A 21,635-nucleotide genomic window follows, 5' to 3' on the forward strand; every position below is an offset into this window, starting at 1 on the left:
AGAGGTAACTGATGCCCAAAATTTGTTTTAATATTTTCCTTTTAAATCATTGAAAGCTATTTACAAGTCCAAAATGTCTTTTATTTGCTAAACTGTGCAGGACTGTAACAACATAAGAAATATAAAACCAAATAAGTGTAATTAAAACAGTTGAAAATTCAAAATTACACATTATAAAGCAAGGTCCAAATCCAGAAATACACTAGTATTTAGACACAATATTGTACTAAGAACTGAAATACAGATTCAGAGACAAGCAAAGTAATTCAAATACCTTTAGCCTCCAATTATCTCCTACTTCTGTTTTGATTCTGTTCAGCCAATTTTCGTCGAAGTAAGCTGGGTCTCTGAAACACAAAGAACATAGAGTATTCATTAAAAACAGGTTAGAGAAACTGTGAGTACACCTTAGTCATTAAGCCCTGATCTCAGGCTTGAGGTCGTTTAAATGACTACCTCTTCTGTCTGACACACTGCCTGAGTGCAGTAGCTCAGAATCCTGTTACTGCTCATTTTCCTAAGGCCTTGCACCCTTGTTGATGGCGCAGCTTCATCTGTGCGCCGTGAGCAATTAATGCTTTTGACGAAGCTGCTGTGCCTGGAACGTAATGTTGACAGTTTTTCCTCCATAAATCCTGCCTCTAATTTCTCCTCTGGTGCTGGAGCAATACTTGCATGCCTGGAAAGTGTTAAAAATACATACTTTTCCACACATTATGGATCCCTCCTGCTGTACACTGCTTACAACTGCTCAACTTTTAAATGAAAAGATTGAGACTGAACAATACATATGCTGTCTTTGAACAGTGAGAAGAGTTAAAAGAGTAGGTCAATATAATATAAGGAATGGGTCATATTTCATCCAACATACAAAGTTAATACAGTCAGAGTGGAAAAAAAAAGCCCATCTTTTCTAATTTTTTTTTTTTTATTAGCATAAGGCTCTTAAGAGTCAGCATGGTAGGCCAGGTTACACTCCCACACTAAGTGTTGTCTTTTCTGGACCTATGCTGCTGCATTTTCCACTGTGTACTATTAGATTTACCACTGTACCCTCTGAAGATAGAAGGGTACTAGATTGAGCTTCTTTTTTTTAGGGTTAAGGTGCCATGAGACCTCCTGGTAAATGTTTAAAAAAACTCTGAACATGCTTGGAGAGTGAAACAACATTTATATCACATATACTGTAAACCAGCAATTACATCAGCACCTTATTAGGGCACAGACTTTGCAGCCACGCTTTGTACCTGATGCACAGCGTCTCCTGCATTCCATCTTTCCCACAATGTCTTTACGATGCACCAAGGTCTGCAAGCAGTTCTACATTTACAGCACACAGCAATGGAGAAAGATCACAAACAGCAATGTTTCTCTCTAACTGATACATTCCCATTGCTATTTTTACACATTTTGTTACAGACACTGGAGAAGATTACAACATATTTCCTTTCCTTTGACATGGTATCCTCAAATATACATCTGGAAGAACAGCTTTAATTACTAGTTAAACTGATGAGTCCAAATTGCTTCCATTCCACCCGTTCTAGCACAAGGGACAGAATCTTAAACTATGAAATAGAAAAAGCAATGTCTTATCCAGAGTTTCATCTGGTTTTGAAATACATGTTTTCAAATACCTTCCAATGGCCTCTCTGCCATGAGAAGACAAAGCTAAGAATAAAATTGATTCAAAGACATGTAAGATCTACAACATATGAAGAAGGCTCACATTCAGTTTTCACATGAAACAACATCTCTCCTTGTAAAAAGTCTCAACTAAAAGTCTTCATTTGCCTAACTTCCTCTCAATCACAACAAAATCATCTGGACAGTAATGAAAAAACACGCTAGTTCAAGCATCATTTTAGGTGAGATATTCAAAAAGCACTCCAGTATCTCTCAAATAAATGGGTCTTCTGGGAATTGCCAACACACAAGTAAGCCCAGCTTTCCAACAGACTCAAAACTACAAAAATGTTTACGTGGCTGAGAAATCAGGTATGACTGATTGCATGTGCTTCACCAGCAAAAGAGATCAACAAGACTTTCTTAAGGATTGTGTCTTATAATTTCAAAGGTTGCACTTGGTCACTAACATCCTCAGCTACTTCAAGACCGCAGTGCCATGAAAACTGACTCACCATTTTCATGGTAAATAATGACTCTAAGAAGCAACATGGCTAAGCATAAATAATATCTCACAAGGAAAATTGTATTTGGGCCAACTGGACAGCTGATATTGCATATCAAATTCGCAACAATAAGGGTGTCAATAACAGAATCAGCTGAGGAAGAGTAACAAGATTTCAGGGTTAGGTCCAACTCACTCCACTCAGAAAGCCTCAGAAAAAGAAAATTAGCAGCTTTTCTCAATTACTACTGTAAATATAACACATGGATCAGCAACCATCTTTTACAGTCTTGATAGAAGTCATAGGTTACCTAAACCTTTACATATGTCATCAGACATGTATAAGGAAGGTCCTTGAGAATTAAATCTAAGCTCGGTGTGGCAGTCCTCTTCCACAGATCCTGTTTGGTTTTTTACTTTTATGTACACAAATCTCATGGAAGCATCCAAGGGTCCAGCAGCTCACAGGTAACCCATTAGAAATCATCTTCATGTAACAGTGGTCAAAATAGTACCAACAACTGCCCTTAGAGAACCTGCAGACAGGTTATACAATAATTAGTTGCATACTGGAAACCACTTTGCCAGGAATAAGCACATAAGCAACAGGTTGGATATCAACACCAAGAAATACAAAATGATCATCCTTTCCTTAAAATAAATCAAATGTCCTTATAATTTCATTTCTGTCTTCAGAAGTCCAATTAAAGTTCATGATTAATACCAACAGAAATGCCTTCTCTATATATCAAACTGTTGGAAATCAAATCTGAAATAAAAACTATTCCACAAGGATTTCTACATATACTTTTTAAAAGGAGCTTCCAGATGTTAGGTCATTCACAGTCCTTGCTGCAAACAAGTCTTTCTCTGCTAAATTTCTGGGAATTAGGATTCAATCATCCTCAGAGTTTTTTAACTGCCTTAGTCTGTGTCACTAGAAAACAACAGTGTCATTCCTATGGTGTTTGAAAAAGCATCACCTAAGGAAATACAAAAATGTGTGGCTGAGAACTGAGCAGCTAAACCTGCCATCTCATTTTCAAGAATCGCTGCACTAAACAAAGGCAGAGGATGGAACATCATCATTACCAGGAGATGACCTGTTCATGAACCAAGTATCTTGAATTCAGTAAGTTCCTGGGCCTAGATCCAAACTTAGACCATCTCTTGCACTCGATAACTTTTCAGGTTTAGAAAGGTATTTGTGTATCAGTTGATTGCTGCCTAGTATCTCAATAGCACTGCAGATAATTGGGACTTTTCTTCAGAGCACTGTTGTTAATGCTCTATCACTTCATGTGATGTTTTCAGCAGTGCTCATTTATACCATCTCCATCTTATTTTGTATGCAAATTTTCCTTTATTTAAGCAGTCATCTCTCCATATCACAGATGCCAAGAGACAGAAATACTCTTCTGAAGAAAACCAACCCACAGAGCATGTAGTATAACTCATGATTATTACTCATTTTGACAGTGGTACAGTAAACTGCTTCAAGAAAAGTCTGTTTACAAAAAATTCCCTCCCCCAGCAATATACATCAGCATGGCTTTTGCATTCTGCGTGTGTCAAAACACACACAGTGCACTGCAATGTATAATGTATCAAATGAATAATTCATTAAGAGGGGCACGATGCACAGATGACAAATGAAAATACATACCATCTCTTACACCTACCAAGGCCAGTACAACACAGGAAGGAAGAATCAAAACAAGAGGGACACCTGGTACTAAACAGCCTCCGGAGTGAGATGAAAGGAAAATTTTAAAACATAGTAAAAACCAGGAAATTATGCTGTTCCAGGGATACCAGTGGACAGTAAAAAAAAGTAACAACAGAGAAGGTTAAAAAAAAAAAAAAAAAAGGACAGAAAATACAGAGGCAACTCAGAAGCAAGATATGGCACTTCTACCAGCATAAGCTACATGATTTTAGGCAAACACTCTACTCATAGACAGTTTAAACATTTCCTTTTGCTTCCAATCTTTCTCCTGGAATACAACAACACTCTGTAAAATAACCATCAACACTGATTATGTACAGGCATCTTATCTTACTGTATCTCATACCACTGCTAGTCAGGACCAATAAGCTTCACATCCGAAAACAAACAGTGAATATTACAGAATAAAACAAAAAAAAAAGTAAGCTAAAGCTTAGGCTGATTTTCCTCCTCCAAGACAATCTAGTTAGCACCGGAGAATTTCATTCAACGGTGCTTTAACCTGACATTTGAAGACAAAGGTTTTATGCTACAAAGAAAGAAAGTGTCCCTAAGGGATTTACCAATAACTTTATTAACAACTGAGACTGTAAGCAAAATGCTCATCCTTAGTCACATAGAACACACGTCTGCCATTTTCGACCACACACGACACCGGAAGTGAAAAGCTTCTGAAGGTGTTAGTAATTTCCTCTGGAACCTTTTCTTCCCTTCTTCCAGCAGTTCTGATATGAAGAATTCTGCTACATTTGTTGTGATTGATTGGCCCTTACCTACAAAGGGGTTGCTGCCTTGAATGCAAAAAATACTGAAAACGATGTACAAAAGAATTCAGAACAATGGAAGAAGCTTTTGGCCCCTTCCAAACACTTGGCACAAGACACAGCAATTTTTTAACAGCTGATGAATACTTAGTGTTCCTCCTTTTTAATTTTACTTACAATAAATCCTGCACTTCTTTGTCGTGCAAATTTTGTCTATGTCTAAAGCAACAAATTCTCCAAACTAGGGATCTCTCAAAAACTGTTTCTCATCATAAACTATCTCCTGTCCTCATAAGCACCAGTGAACTCTTCTTATTAGTGTAGAGGTTAAAAAAAAAAAAAAAAATATAGTTCAATTTCAAACTTTTAGGTTTTCCAGAACAAATGCTATCCTCACTCTCCTATGGAAATATATAAATGGAAATATCATTGGACTACCCCAATATCTTTAAATTTTCATCACTGCTCTGCCTCGCTTTATTTGATTTCTTCACTGACAATATTTTTTCCAATCATAATATTTTTTTTTTTTTAATTCTCACTGGATATATTAATCTGCTATTTCAGCCTTTGCCTAATTAACCTCTTAGTACTAGTAGGCTCAAAGAACACATATTGATAAAGAGACTCTAACAAGAAGCAGTTATAGTGAGAAACACACAGTTTTCAAGGAATGTGAATTACAAAAATACTACTTTACTCTTCTCAATGGAATACGAGTAACAGCATTTAAGTTTTGTATCCGCAGTCAGGACAATAAACTTGCCCTTTGAAGATTAACTTTTTGAGAGATTTTCATGTTGAAGACAAACGTTCAAGTTTTCACTGCAAATGACATGTCTGAAGTGACCTGGTGCTTTCAGGCTGTGCTTGTTCTTTGCTATTTAATGTCCTTGCTTGACTTTTCCAAATAACCTTAAGTCTTGCTCTTACATATTTCTGTACCTGCCAGTGCCGCTTATATAAAAAGAAGGGTTGACTGCAAAAGCCTGCTCTAGACTTGCTTCAAATTGTTGAACATTCCCTGATTCCCAACTAAATATTGTTCCTGTGGTATCTGTTAAAAGGAGTAAGAAGATTTCCTTGGTAGGGTTGAATTTGTTTTTGTTTTCAAGAAAGAATACTTAAAATGGCTTTGTCAACATGGTCCTGATCAATTTTCTATTCAGCTATACAAATGCTGACCCCTGTATTTGACCAATCTCTCATGTCCAGGGAAATGGACAGTGTGTGGCTATTCTGCAACTCTACTTCAAAAATCAATTAGACCAATCTTCTGCTACACTTGTTATTATACACTGTTTATCTTCTGTTTTGCTGTTTAAAAAAAAAAAAAAAAAAAAAAAGAGGCAGCAATAATACTTTCCCCCGAAGACTGTTCATATGTTAACAGACAGACTGGGGAATGAGGTGCTGGAGAGCAGTGCCACAGAAAGGGCTCTGGGGGTCCTGGTGGATGGCAGGTTGAATGTGAGTCAGCAGTGCCCTGGCAGCCAGGAGGGCCCACCCTGTCCTGGGGGACACAGGCAAAGCATCACCAGCCGGGCCAGGGAGGGGATTGTCCTGCTCTGCTCTGCCCTGGGGTGGCCTCACCTGCAATATTGTGTGCAATTTGGGCACTGCAATATAAGAAGGATCTGAAGCTGTTAGAGAGTGTCCAAAGGAGGGCCATGAAGGGCCTTGATTTGAAGACGTATGAGGAACAGCTGAGGGCACTTGGTCTGTTCAGCTGGAGAAGAGGAGACTGAGGGGAGACCTCACTGCAGTTACAAATTCCTTGTGAAGGTAAGAGGAGGGGCCAGCACTGATCTCTGCTCTGGGGTGACCAGTGACAGGACCCGAGGAAATGGCCTGAAGTTGTGCCAGGGGAGGTTTAGGTTGGATATTAGAAGAAGGTTCTTCCCCCAGAGAGTGGTGGGGCACTGAACAGGCTCCCAGGGCAGTGGTCACAACATCAAGCTCGAACAGAGTTCAAGAAGCATTTCTTAGGCACATGGTGTGACTCTTGGTGTGTCCTCTTGGGCCAGAAGTTGGACTCGATGATCCCTGTGGATCCCTTCCAACTCAGCATATTTTGTGATTCCTGTTGTACAATCCAAGATCAGATTGCTGCTGCTCTCCGAAGTTTATCTCAACAAGAATGAACTCAAGATTTAGCAATTTTGTTGCTAAATGGCCGCATGAGAATCTGTGGATCCATTACACAAGTATGCAAAATATTAAATCTGAAGCACAACTATCAGAAAGTAAGATAGTCAAACACTAGCTTTGATAGGTTCAAATTATTACCTAAGGCATAAAGAAAGAAATATAAATTTTTTAGGTGATCTTTACTGTATAAACTGGACAAAGTAAAGAATTTCTGTATTTGTGATAGCACAGCAGTTGCTACAGGAAATATTTTAAAATCATGCTACAGGAACACAATATTTGTATTTTACATCTGGTTTTGAAACGTCACTTCATCAGTTGAAAACAGCATCTCAGAACCACATGCAAAAATGTGTTGCGTTGAAATATTTGACTACATGGAGATTTCCTCTTGTGCCCCTTTCATTCTTCCTGTGAACTGGCAGCTCCTTCTCTCACTAGAGGCAAGGCTCCTGCTCCTGAGGGTCTGAACCTACGGAACAGATTCAGTGTCCTCACAGCAGTTATGGTGCCAGGAGCTCTGTCAAACAGACCATCCGTGCTCACTAAACCTGAGCCACGCTGCAAAGCAAGAGGGGAGCAGCAAGTGTTTGCACAGATGGAGGACCCTCATCTCCCAACTAACACCATCTAAGAAGGGTTGCTGCTTGCTAAGGGTTTGAATTCCTGGCATTGTTGAAAGACTGCCAAAGTTTGTCCAGCCCTTACACAATTACTCTTCCTGCTCTTCCACCTTGGCACAAGCTGCACAGCTAGGGAAACCTGGAAAGCACAGTGTGATTACGTGGCTTTGGAAGATATGGCAAAGGCTCAACTGGTGTTCAAACCAGCTGCATCTGTTAGTGAGAGGGTTCTGAGGAACAGACAGATCCTGCAGGTCAACAACCAGCTGTGAACCGGTGTTGGCAACAAGGTTTTAGTTTCAGTGGCCAATGAACCCTTCTGAGAGTCAAGGACTGCTTTGAAGAGATGGGATCCGCCTGACTGTGGTGGGCAAATGCATCTTCACCAACAGGCTGGCCTACCTGGTTAGACCAGTTTTGTAGAAGGAAAAACAGAGAAAGGAACATGTAGTGACAAAATAGTGCACTCTCTTGAAAAAAAAAAAAGGATGTGGGACAATGTGAACAAGAGATACCTCACAGTAAACAAAACAGGGCTGGATGAAAAGGGATCACCCCAAGCATATGCACATAAATAAGGAAAGGCCTACAGGAAAACTCTCCAGGGAAAGCTGCATTCTTGAGACTCAGCAAGACTGGATGCATAAGTGGAGTGCTTGTGCCCTGATGCACTCAGCATAGAGAACAAACAGGAAGAAACAGAGCTCTGCATGCAAGGCCACAGTCTCACTGGGATCATGAGGACTTGGTAGGATGGCTCACGTGACAAGGAATGCATACGGGCTCTTTAGGAAGAACAAGGTGAGAAGGCAGTGACAAGGGAGATGCCCTTCATGGGAGAGAGCAGTGGGAATGCATGAGCTCTCTCTTCGGATGGATAGGAGCCAGCTGAGAGATTATGGGCCAGGATGACCAAGCAGACCAAGATAAGTGAAAGTGTTATATATTCCTGCTACAGATTGCCTGAGAAGGATAACATCATCCTGCACAAACTGATGAATCGTGACTTGGGTAAGTAGACAGCAAGGTGGGCTGAAAAATGGCTGAAATGCCAGGCTCAAAGGTTTATGAGCAGAAGCATGAAATCCATCTGGAGCCCAGGCCATTAGCAACACACCCAAGTGGCCAAGACTATTAAATGTTTTTAATAGGGGCTTAGGTGATGGAACAGAGGGAAATTTTTCATATAAGATAAAAATGGAAGGAGTGTTTGATACACCTGATAGTTGTGCTGCCATTTAGGAGGAGCGTGACGAGCTGGAAAAACAGGCTGACAGGAACTTTCCACATTTCACAAAGGTACGTGCAAATAAACACCATACACCAGTATATGCTGGGGGCCAACTGTCTGGAAAACAGCTTTGCAGGCAAGAAGCTGGGTAGAAACCAAGCTTAACACACTCCAGCAACGTGCCCCTGTAGCAAAGAAAGCCAACCACAACCTGGGCTATGTTGGGAAGATCACTGGCAGCAGGCCAAGGGAGGCACTACTCAGGTCTGGTAAAACTACATCTGAAGTGCTGCATCCTGGGTTCTCCAGTACGAGAGAGACCTGGACATACAAGGAAGTTCAGCAAAGGGCAATTAAGGTGATTAACAGACTGCAGTATCTGTCATACAAGGTGAGACTGAGTGAGCTGTTCTGCTTGTTTAGCCTCAAGAAGAGAAGGCTCAGTGGGATCCTACCAATCCTGTGTATAAATAGCCTGATGGCTCCCTCTTTATACCCTCACATAATCTCAGTGGTGTCCAGTGAACAGACAAGAGGCAGTGGAAACAAACTGAAGGACAAGTACTTCCAACTGCACACCACTAAACTCACAGTTGCATTCAGTTTGTCACAGAAGTTCTATTGCATGAAACTAATTCTAACATCACTGACTGTAATTTCAAGCAATGATCAGGGCCAGTTACCTTACCTTGCACTGTGTCAACTCTAAGTGTGAATCTGTAAGTTAATCCAACTTACTTTTCACTAAGTTCATCTTGAATAAAACACCTCCCTAAAAAAACCCCTTTTCTTTTTCCTTTAAGATGGTTACCTGAAAACTACAGAGAAAAAGAATCATATTAGTCATGTTCCAGTTCAAAGGACCATCTAAGCATAGGAAAAGCCACATCCTCACGGAATACCAGCCAAGACTGAACTAAAACACATGTAAATACAGAAAAATGTACAAATGACAATATCTAGTTCATTAAGTAAGAAATTCCTTACATTTTTTGAAGAACCTGGGCCATCACAACCCCACTCGTTAAATCTTCCACGGTCTGGCATGGTGCCTCAACGTTAAACGTCTGGATCTGCGGTAGAAAGGAAAAGGTTATATTCTTTTACTTCAATGTCAAGGAACTTTCAAAAGTTTAAAAAAAAATGCTACCAAGTAGCAAACAGAACAGATTAAACCCCATACACTTAGTGTACATGTTAGGTTTAAAAGCTTTAGATTTAATAGCAATCAAAGAAAAGGGCTTAGCATCCTTGTTTTCACAATAAATTTTGCTATAAATACAGTAGTACATTCTCCAAAAGGCTAATTTTCCACCACATTTTCTGCTTTGAGAAGTCACTGGACCGTGCAAGTACTTCCAGAGCTTACATTCAAAAAACCCCACTCTCTCAAACAACATAAGAAACTCAGTTTTTAAAAGTAACACTGGTCACACAAAATGCTCATCAGCTCCCCACAACCAAAAGATCAAATGCAGAGTGATATATTCCAAACTTAATTATTCCCTGTTATCAGATGGAAGAGGAGAACACCGTGCTGCTAAACCCTAATGGGTCCATGTACTACTGATGTTCTGAATATTTCAGAGCATTTCACCCTGAATATTTCAGAGCATTTCACCCTGAATATTCCAGGGTGTCTTATTAACACAGTGACAGACCACAAGGCAAAGCCCTTTTCTTCCTTCCTCTCTTGGTGAGGAGAAGAGTCTGTCTACTTCAGCACAATATTTTTAACTGGTCTATGTTATTTGATAATTTATTTAAAATGAACATTAATTTTAAATGATGTGGATGAGCTCTGTGAAAATAATGTTGATGATGCTATTTGGAGGGTATCTGCCTAAATGCTCTCTGCTACTATCCTTCTCCTAGGAGAAGCCTGGGCTTACTTGTAGGAAGCACTGCTCATATGCATCACACACAGGACACGCTACAAGAGCTCTTACAGCTTCAGAGTATAAAAATGTCAGATACATCAACCAAGTTTTTTCTGAACATAGTGTACAACCGTTCCTGCTTTAGTGACATTTGAAATAGTAATAGTGGTCAGAGTCATTTCCCAGTTAATACCCTTAATGTATGTGTCTTACAAAAAAAGACAACTCATGTAACAGTGGAAAATTTTGCAGGTGTTTCTCTGAGGAGAGGACCCTCAAAAAAATCAAGAGCAGAATAGCCATATTCCCCTAATACCTTTGGAAGGTCATGTTAGCACCCTAGCAATGCCATTTAACACTTATTTGGAGAACAGGCACCAAGGTGAATGCTCCCTTCTTTCATTTCCTCTGGAAGAAAAAAACCTAGCATTCAATTAGGAAAAAATGCAGCAATGATACCTATGAAGAGCCAAACAGACTGAATCCCCAGGGTATGTTTGCTGATTAAGTTCAACTTTGACCAATGAATAGTCCATGATGGAAATGATGTCCATGTTCCAAAAGCACAAGGATTTTTATGCCATTGAAGATATTAATGTTTTTCATAGACAACAAAGAACAAAAAGAAAGGCTGAAACTAATATGACTTGTTTCTTCACACACATTTAAATTTTGTAATAAGTATATTTTATTTGCTTGTATATTTCAATTGTGTCAAATTCATGCTGCAAAACATTTATTCAGATCCTAAAAACAGAGCTATATCCTTATCATGTCCTTCAGAGATATGAAAGTAACAAATTTTCTTCAAAAAACCTTCCCTAAAACAGCTTTACAATTTTACTATACCATTCTCAGACAGTTCTACAGTATCCTAACCCACTCTAAGAAGCAGCAGAGTTCATTTTCTAGAAGGGACAAAACAATAACAACGTGGCAATGCAGAAGCAGAGTCCAGCTCTGGAGACAATGGAGGACAAATTTTTGTGTGCGTGTGGGCGTCCCTCTAAACAGCCATTCAGTAACAGCTGTTAAAACAGTGCTCTTCCTGCGCATTGTGATGTGTTTCCTTCTGGGAGACTTCTCCGTCTTCCTGCTGGAACTGCTCCTCTGCTCCTAATTCCTGAGTGCTTGTAATATGGTCCCCATCATGAGTTCCACAAAGCTGTCAATTAATTCCCGTTCCCTGACAGGATTCCTGTATATTTCTCCCCACTATCGCTATATGGAGCCACGACATCATGGGTGTGGGCCCACATGAACCTCGTGAGGTTCAACAAGGCCGGGTGCTCAGTGCTGCACCCGGGTTGGAGCAACCCCTGTTATCAGCACAGACTGAGGGATGAACGGATCCAGAGCAGCCCTGCCGAGAAGGACCTGGGGGTGCTGGTGGATGAGAGGCTGGACATGACCCAGCCACGTCCCAACCATATCCTGACTGGCTCATCCAAAGAACTCTGACCAGCAGGTCGAGGGAGGCAATTCTCCCCCTCTACTCTACTCTCATGAGACCCCACCCACCTTAGCACAAGAAAGACATGGACCTGTTGGAGCAGGTCCTGAGGAGAGCAACAAAAATGCTCAGGGGACTTCCCTCCCGTGAGGAAAGAGGGAAGGCTGAGACAGTTAGGGTTGTTCAGCCTGGAGCAGAGAAGGCTCCAGGAGGCTCTCACTTCAGCCTTTCAACACTTAAAGGAAAGGCTGTAACAGACTTTTTAATAGGGCCTGTAGAGACAGGACAAGGGATAATGGTTTTAAACTGAAAAATCGTAAATCCAGACTAGATATGAGGAAAAATTACTTTATGATGAGGGTGGTGAAACACTAGAGCAGGTTGCCCAGGGAGGTGGTAGATGACCTTTCCCTGGTAAGCCTGGATTGGGCTCTGAGCAACCTGATCTAGATCAGTATGTTCCTACTCAAGGCAAGAGGGATTGGACTGTTTGACTTTTAAAGGTCCCCTACAACACAAACCATTATATGATTTTGTAAGAGACCAGGGGAAAAAAAAAAAAAGGGGGGGGAGTTAAAAAGCCCAGCCACTTGGCTCAATCATTAGCTGCTCTAACAAGCCTTCACATCTTCCCATCAGCTATCAAGTAATGAGAGAAAAGGGTTCAATTTTATTAAATATTAATCCAGATCTCTGATCCGCACAGACATCAACATGAGCATTTTTTTTACAAAGCTTAAAAGAAGGAGCAGCAAGTAACTCTTTGAATGCAAAGGTAGTTATCACTGGGGACTAAATAATTGCTGCAGGAAGAGACAGTACCTTAGAAAATCTGAGTTCCCGATTACATATATGACTAGTGAGGATTTGTTATCTACTAGGGATAGGATGCAAAAATGTATTCCATGAAAAATACTTTTGATATGAAGGTCAGAGAACTGGACAAACACCCAGTTGTCAAGGACAGTAGGAGAAAACTAGGATAAAACTTGTGATGGGGAATCCAGCATCCCCTGAAACTTGAGGGGAAGAAAAAGTAAAAAACAAACAAACAAAGCAACTCCCTTCTACCTCAAAGAAAAAAAAAAACTTCTCCTTTCCCTTCTCAACACTAAGAGATAACAAAAGACCTTCTCTTTGCACAGTGATTATATACACAGTTTGGTTTTTATTACTGATGCAGCTGCATAATAAACCTTTTAGGTATTCCTTAAGTATTCTTTTGAAATAATACCTGAAATCATTTTGTGTGGTTCTTAGCAGGTAATATACTGTGTGACTGATTACCTTATGCATAAACACAACAAACAGTAACACCCAGTTTCCAATTAGTTATTTGTCGGGGGGAAGGGGGGAGGTGTTCCAATTATTAAATTGTTCTTATCTAAACTTGCAAGGCTTTCCTTTTCTTTCTAATTCTCGTCCCAACTGGCGCGGGAGCAGGGGGGAATAAGAGAGCCCCCGTGTGTCACTTAATTGCCAGCCAGGGTTAAACCATGTCAAAGACACTTCAGAATTATTTATCCACTATTTTCCTGTGGTTTTGGAACTGACTATGCAAGCTTAGTGCTAACTGCCATGTACAGGCTAGAACAATACCGTGTCACCACGGAAGACACAGATCACAAAGATAAGACAGGGAGAAGTGGGTGTGAAAGGAGACAAGAAAGGAACCAGCCTCACCGGGTGGGATGCATAACACTACTCACACCATTAGCAAGAACACTTGAAAGAGCAAACTGGCAGAGAAGATAAAGGGGGGGGTTGGATACTTTTATCCTTGTACATTCACCCTGTATTACCCACAACATCTGCAACAACCTCACTAAAACAAATTTTACTAGGCTTCAATACCTGGAGGAAAGCAGAACATCAGTTCTTTCCACAGTGGCAAGCTAATTTTGTTCTTCACAGGCAGTTGTCCTTCAGATGCCGAATTCTCATATTAAGACACACCTTTCAAATGAGAATTGGACTCCTATCCTATAACCAGATCCCGTGCTTCTGGATAAGCTTTGAGCTTTCTTCACCCATTTTTCTCCTTATAGTTGGTAGCACTGCAATCTTATGCTTGGATTGTCGTAGCATAAGCTATTTTTTCATGCTTTTCCAAGACAACAGCAGACTGTGTGAGACAAACAATAGGGAAACAGATTCTCTAATAAGCAACAGTTTTATTCCAGGATTTGGATTTCTGGATATTTCCACTGATTTTTAGGTTGTCAGATTTTATTATTAAAATCTCAAGAATTACTTTGCAATCCATCTGCAGTGGTAGGCACTCAATTAGCCAAGCAATGAAATGGCAAGGGTTTTATGTTACTGGCCAGGGAGGGGATACTTCTGGAGGAAGGACTTGAATGTTAATTTTTTTATTAATTTCCTTCTCATTTTATGTATACTGTGTTTAACCCCAAATATCTAAACCACTCAAAACCATGACATATCTCAATTAAAACACTTCATTCAGGGTGCAGCTTCTTCAAAGATTAAATATTTCCCTTGCAGAAACACAGTGCAAAAAGCAGAATACATACCTGACTAAAGCTTACTGACTAAAGGACTTAGGAGATGAGAGAGCCACGACAGCGTAAACCAGTTGCTACTGCACTATCTTGGCATTGCCACTAAATTGCTGCTAACTGGAGTGTTCAAGTATGACAAATTATTACGATACAATGAACAGAGTCTCAAGTCTGAGTGGTACTTGGTTTAACCATTTCAGAAACATTCATGAGAAGACAAGCTAACCTTCCAGCTCCTGGGATGAAAATGAATGTATTCCTGTTTTCAGTTGAAAGCCAGAGGAGCCATCTGATGAAAAAGAATTCTACACAGCGTTTGCAATGAAGATAGAAGGAAAATATAATGCCTAATAGGAAGGCCTAACAGAGTAGCATAAACCAACAGTTCTTTTCAAGCTTCCTTCTATTTAATCATGTTTTATTTGAAAGAAGTATTTACCAGTTGATGTTTTCTCTTTTGTTCTTAAAATACAAGCTAATAAAGTGCAAAATTGCCAAACATTACTTCATTGCACCTACACTTGTAGGATACATATATTCACCCTCCACCAAGCACCAATGAACTTTAGAAAGCCCCAGAAGAGCCTTTTAAGACTAGGAACATCTTCTCATGGAACACAAAAAAACGAAAAACCACAAATGGTAGGGTTTACAGGAACCTGCTAATCAGGGTACAAAAATTCCCATCCCTACTACCCAGACATGATGAAATAACACACTTAAAACGATGTAACATTAAACATATCTTCTGTCTTCAGTATTCTGATTCACAGAAACCTAGAAGATAATCCAACAAATAGAACTGGGATGCATGAAGTTTCACCAAAGGAGGATAATGAAACTGTTCTCTAAAAGCAGGTGTTCAATGCAAATAGCAGAACAGTGCTCAACGAACAGAAGAGCAAAACTCTTTTTATTCTCAGTGAAGACTGCTAGGCTACTAGAAACCTGTATAGCACCAGGCAAATGTGCCCAGATTGATCCATACTAAACTAAAGGACAGGCAGTTTCAAGGTACAGCTTCTGTGTGATGGCATAAGACCAAGTAAAGTCCATTAACTTCTTGGCTAGCAGCAAGCTAGAGAAACTTCCCAAATTTATACATGTTTCTAATATTACTTCAACAACAACACCAAAAAATTGCAAAATACAGAAGAATAACAACTATTTAAAGCCCACGACATCACCCTCTTGCAGATACAATTCAGAAGAGAAATACTATCTCTATTGACAAGTGAAATAAAGAGCTCTACCCCAAAGGTAAAAAAGATGAATCCAGAAGCACTAAGTTCTACTTAAATACCATCTGCACAAACTTCCTGATCGGTGTGGAAACACAGGCTCTCATAGGATCACAAGATTTAGAATGATTTAGCAACTAAAAGATAGGATTCAGATCTCTCCCAGAGAGAGCTGGCACTAAGTCTTCATCAGGATAAGAAATTTCAGACTTAACAGATTTTAGAACTGGTAACGCAGACGTACAGCACACCGCTAAAAACAGTATATCTTGCAGTTCAAGTCTTCTCCTTCTCCTTATTTATATTTCAACAAACATTTTCCTGAACTTCATGGAGATGTTTAAGTACGCAGAACAAGATGTTTCAGACCAAATTCCATGATCCCTTAAAAAGGTATTAGCCATGACGTAAAAAGGCAGCCATTTTTTGACATGGTCCATAAAATAAAATCATCTAAACCATGCCAGAGTGATCAAGTCCTGCTGTTTGTATTTTTGTTTTCTCCCTAGCCACTAAAGGGGCGGTAGAATTAATAAAAACTCAAAAAAACCCCTAACTAAGCAACAAAAAACTCTCCATATAAAGTCTGTTGCAGTTAATCACACACTTCCTTCTACTTACTCCTATACTGAAGTAAAACTATGGATACCTTGCTGCCATGGCAAACAAGTTCACTCAAAGGTTTATCTTATGTAATCCTGGGATGTAGGAAAGGCTGTAACTCATTTACTGCTTTGCAACTCTGCAATGAATAAAACACAGATGCTCATTTCCCAGATCTATTGTCCCCAAGACACAAATCATATGGGCCATAAATATGCACTTGTTGTTTAGTTTAAGTACCTTAACTTAGCTACTCTGAGAGCTTTAGCTCCAAACAGTCAACAGGACTTCAGAGAGAACACAAAGCACTTCATTTTCAGTGTGGTATACAGTTGCAAAGAGGCTTGCAGCTAAAAAGCATGAAAGAGCCCTAAGAATTCAAGGGCTGAAGCACGTTATCGCCAGATTCACAATGCATCTTCTTGTGCAATACTTGCTCCACTACCTGCACCACTCAAAAACACTTCCTGTGTGCTCTCCCTTTGAAAAGTTCCCATCCCTCTGCGGCCCCAGCCAGTCCACTGAAACACAACTCCAGCTTTGTATTCATTCAGAAGCTTTTGCCTGCCACAGGCAGGAGGGGAGTGCTGGCCGGACTCCCCCGCCTTTAACCGTAGACAAGTTTTTCCCTCCACCAAAACCCTTCTCTCCTCTTTTCCACGCTGTCTCTTTGTTCCCTGCCCTGAATGAGAAGTACGAAGTAACTCACAGGAATGACTTTAGTCACGTATGGCAAAGTAAGGGAACAAGAAGAACAACACATGCATACTCTGCAGGGCAGGAAACCACTACCAGCAGTTTGGGGAAGGAGTTAATCCCTTTCCCTTTCCTGTGTGGCAGGTCCTGCCAGCCTGTTGGCAACAAAAGCCACAAGGACATTACTACCCTCTTCCCCTCACTTCCAGCCATGCATTCCTGCCTTAACCTTGTGCTAGCGTAGTTTGTCGTGTGGCAAACAACCTCGTTGTTTGGGGTTTTTTTTCTTTAATTAATCACTAGGACTTGCAAATTAAATTGATTAAACAACCCCAGATTTGGGCTCCGAAGCTGGAGGCACTTAGCCAACTGAATCTAGGCAAGTCTTTCTAAATAATCACAGTACTCAAGAGTCAGGCAAGAAAGCAGAGAGCAGCAAGTGCAGGGGAGAGAGGAGAGGCTCACGACTCAACTTGAAAGTCTGATTTGCTTTATAGAAGTCAAACACATTGCAGCAAAAGTTCCTGATGTTCGAGGAAGAACAGATAACAGAACATTATCTTCCAGTTCAAGAGCCTCAAGAGTGGCCTCACAATTAAGACAGACAATTGTGCAAAATTCAGTTTGACTTCATCTCTCTGAAATAACTGTTTAAGTACTTCAGAAAAGACAGAAACAGATTTTCCTCTGCACCTCCCACCTCAAGATTAACAAGATAACAGAAAAGTTGTTTCCTTTACACTGTTTAAGGTTCACAGTTCCCAGCAGCAAAGTCTGGTTCTTCTCTAAGCAACCCCTCACCAAAAAATGAGGGGGCAGAACTGGGAGCTGAAATTGAGCACATACTAAATCATATCTAAATGTTTATTTCTCCAGAGAACTTGCAATTGCTATAAATGTACTACCATATAGAACAGCTCTTCAGAAAGCAGAAAATTGAAAAAAGGCAGAATTTGGGACAAGGCCCCAAAGAACAAAAATCTAACACTGTGTCAAAATGCACATGACAAATAATACCTGCACCTCTGAATTCTGCATTCAGCCTTCCTTCCTCTTATTGCCTTTTAAAATATGGGGGAATAGGGAGGAACACACACAAACTTTATCTTAATTATCTTTAATTATTGTATTCATATGTTAGCAGCCTCCTATCACTTGCTTTACAATATAATCTTGAAGAAAAGTTCCTCTGCTTTTGCTTGACCTCTTGGCAAGAGGTCAAAAAAAAAATCCCTATAACCCAATAATGGTGATAGACACTCCAGCGCCTTCAAGCACAGTGAATGTTACACTCAGAATATCACTGTCTCAGACAACTATCCCTTTAAAGGGTGGAGCAATAAATTCTTTACCATATTAGTGAGAGGTCATAAAAAATAAAAAAAAAAAAAAAAGGTTGCTCAGTCTACTAGTCCTTCACATCAGTTACAGGGGCTGTGATCTGCCAGGTTCCTCAACCCATAACCCATGGCTGCTGACAAGCTCAGGTTTTTTTTTGCTTCAGTCTAAACAGCAACATAATTCAAAGAGAACTCTGTCCCCTTGACTCGCTGTCATCATGAGCACAATCAAACACTCCTGAAATTGGATTTTTTCTTTTTTTCCAAGAGGCAAGAGATGCTGATGCAATCATATCATGAAAAGAAAATGAAACCCTACAACTCTGTGGTCAGTGATCAAGGACTGGAAGAAGAAAGAATTTAAAAAGGCTTAGCAAGTCACCTACGATCTTGACATCTACAAGAAACCGGAAGAGTATTTAAAAACATAGATGCACAGGATCAAGAGCCACATAATCTAAAAGGAACATAACTGGACAGTAGGAGCAAACAGCTTTCCCACTAAATTCCAGCAATTTGATTCTCTCTGAAAAGGGTGCGTACCAAGCCTTTAAAAGCAGCCTTCTTGAGGAATCAAAATCTGTTTCACCACTTGCTCACATGGTCTCTGTATTTCATACCAACATAGACAAGTCCTTCCAGCTGGGGACAGACCACCATGCAGAAGGCAGAGATACACTGCTCTGAGGAGATTTTTCAGCCAAAAAGGGAGAAAGGTCAAAGGACTCACACCACATAAATGCCTGAAGTGCTTTTAAAATGGAAGGTGCCAAAACAGAGGCCTTGTAATGTTTACAAAGCTCTCACTTATCACAGAAGTTTTAATAGAAACTATATTCGGCCTTGAGAGTTTGAAAAGAAAGAAAGCATGCAGGACACAGCTCAGTGGAGGCAGCACACAGCAAAATTAGAGACATTCATCATAATGAAAGAAGTTTCATGACATCTTCACAGCAATTTGCTACTCATAACCGCTCAGCAGTGACCTCTTTGAGGAATCCCACTGTTTACATACCAGTGTTAAGCAATCTTTTCAGTATCACATCTTAGTTCTAAAGAAGAAAATTTCTCAGGTTACACAGGAAAAGCCTGTAGCCAAAACACTGATTTCAGAAAGATGTTTTAAAGTGTAACTGCCACAGATCCCCATGTTTTAAAAAATACTTTAGGTATGTATCTGAGTTGAGAGCAGTCCTGACACTGGACAAAAAGGGAAAAAAAACCAAAACAAAACACAAAAAGCCCAAAAAACCCCATATGTTCATATGTGGACCATTCTTAAGTTTTAAACGAAAAAAACGTTTAAAAAATCTCTATTAGATTCGCTGAAACAATTTTAATTTTATTGTAGGTTTACCTTACAGCCACATTTTTCTAAACTGCCCTGGTTGTAACAATCCCATAGCGCACAGAAGAGTCTCAGAAGAGGTTTCTGGGAGATTTTTGGTAGAGTAATAGTTCTGCAATTACTGTAGGCTGGAAACACTGCTAAAGTGTAAATATCAACTTGGACAAATCAGTATTTGGCCTCCAGGCCTCCATTCAGTTTTGCTCAAGTCACCACTACCCTGGCTGCCTCAAAGTAACATCACGGTCACCTGCTTAAGTGGTAGAAAGCGAAAGCTCACCTGGCTGTTTAAAACCCTGAACAAAAATTATTTATGAACCCATTTGATGATACTGCAAGAGAGGTGAAAAAAAAAAAAAAGGGAATTACACTCCAGGCTAGAGCATAATGACAAAAATGGGCACTGGCAAAATATTTAAAAATATTCATAGGTAAGCAACCTGCTAAAGTTTAAACATACCAGCATAGGAATCGCAGGCATGCAAGGTAAAAGGCCTGAGCGATATTCTCCTTCATTAAAACCATGAGTTGGCAGAGGGTGGAACACTTTCATCTCGCCCTATATCCATCTGAGCAAACACTTAGTTTAGGCTGAACAGGTTCTCAGACGTGTGGAAAGCCTTATCTATACAAAACACAGACAAACCTGTTTAAGTATGTCTGTACGAATGTTAAGCAAGCAGCCTGGGAGGCTAAACCAGTTCTCAGGTGCAGCCAGCTTCTCTGGTATAATGGGAACAGGCTGGCCATCCCAGATATGCATAAACTGCTATTAAAACAGCTTTACTTCTCCATCTAAATGAACGGTTTCCCAAGATTCATTATGGGATTTGAGAGAGGGCCAGGAAAAAAAAAAAAAAAAAAAAAGCCATCTTGTTTATAAACATTCAGTTTCACTGAGGAACAAAAAAACTTCACTGCCTCTTTTGCAAGTTTCATGTATCCTGGAATAAAGTGAAGTCGCCTCTCTGAAATCACCATTTTTTTTTTACTGAGTCTGTTTCAAAGCTACATTCACATAAAAAATAATGAAACCGTAAAAATAACCCATAACTTCACACATTCATCTCAGAATCATGCTGACCAATTCTAAAGCTGTTTAAGAGGATTTACTATTCCTGCTGAACACAAAAGATGAGGCTAGTTTCTTCATTAGCTCAGTATCTGAGAGGATGCAAAGTTGAGAGGCGTAAAAGGACCTGAGTGGACCATCACTACAGACAGACCAGTGCAGCTTTAGGACTGCAGATTGCAAAGACTAAGCCTCTCACCCAGCCTTTCTTTGCCAGTATTGACGCACTTCGAATTCCTCACATTGGGACTTTCATTCCCAACATCTGAAAGAGAAAGCATGGAAAACCAAAAGCAAGACCAATGGCCAACCATAACAAAGATGCAAAAATTGGCAGGAATGTGGAGGAAAGAGAAATTCCATTAGTTATTCCAGACTTGTATGAAGCACTGGGCACACTCTTCCTCAAAACCTCTGCCTTCTGTACTGTCCAGGCCACTTGCTCACCTCTAACAATTAGTGAATTTCCCTTGCTCAACCTTTTTGACTTTCACAGAGAAACCTAACCTGTCATTCTCCAGGAACTTACTCATCACCATCTGAGCTTCAGTCAGCTCTGGTGTCTCATAGACCAAATGTCTGAAAATCTCTGTTTCTCTTGAACAGTCAACTGTACTGCAGAGTTTCATAAACAGGTATTTCCTTGGCAATTTTTTAATAGAGGGGGAAAAATCAAACAAACAAACCTGCCACAAAACCAAACCCAGTGGTTCGAAACAAGTAACCACTAAATCAGCTGCTACAGAAATACAAGTTTCGTGGCTGTGTTACAGTCCCTGCTCAGGTTACTCTGCAAACCCAGTTAAACATCCACCACATTTTGGCAGCTCTTTGAGTGACAGCGTAAC

At 40.1% G+C, this 21,635-nt stretch overlaps 1 protein-coding gene across 6 annotated transcripts in view; it reads right to left on the reverse strand.

The window, feature by feature from the left end:
- The window catches only part of HOOK3 (hook microtubule tethering protein 3), an 83,991-nt gene that overhangs the window by 61,490 nt on the left and 866 nt on the right, over nucleotides 1-21,635 (reverse strand). For 5 of the 6 annotated variants that reach the window (XM_027899365.1, XM_027899207.1, XM_027899126.1 and 2 more), the window contains exons 2-3: nucleotides 9,617-9,702; nucleotides 275-347 (exon numbers count right to left, since the gene is read on the reverse strand). In XM_027899365.1, the coding sequence (XP_027755166.1) occupies nucleotides 275-347; nucleotides 9,617-9,702 (159 nt within the window). Of the gene's footprint in view, nucleotides 1-274; nucleotides 348-9,616; nucleotides 9,703-21,635 lie in introns of those variants that run through there. The other variant, XM_027899453.1, reaches the window with a different exon arrangement.

This window comes from Empidonax traillii, unplaced genomic scaffold, assembly GCF_003031625.1.
Source record: "Empidonax traillii isolate 1590-97213 ecotype Southwest subspecies unplaced genomic scaffold, ASM303162v1 scaffold2:size4533513, whole genome shotgun sequence".
NCBI lineage: Eukaryota > Metazoa > Chordata > Aves > Passeriformes > Tyrannidae > Empidonax > Empidonax traillii.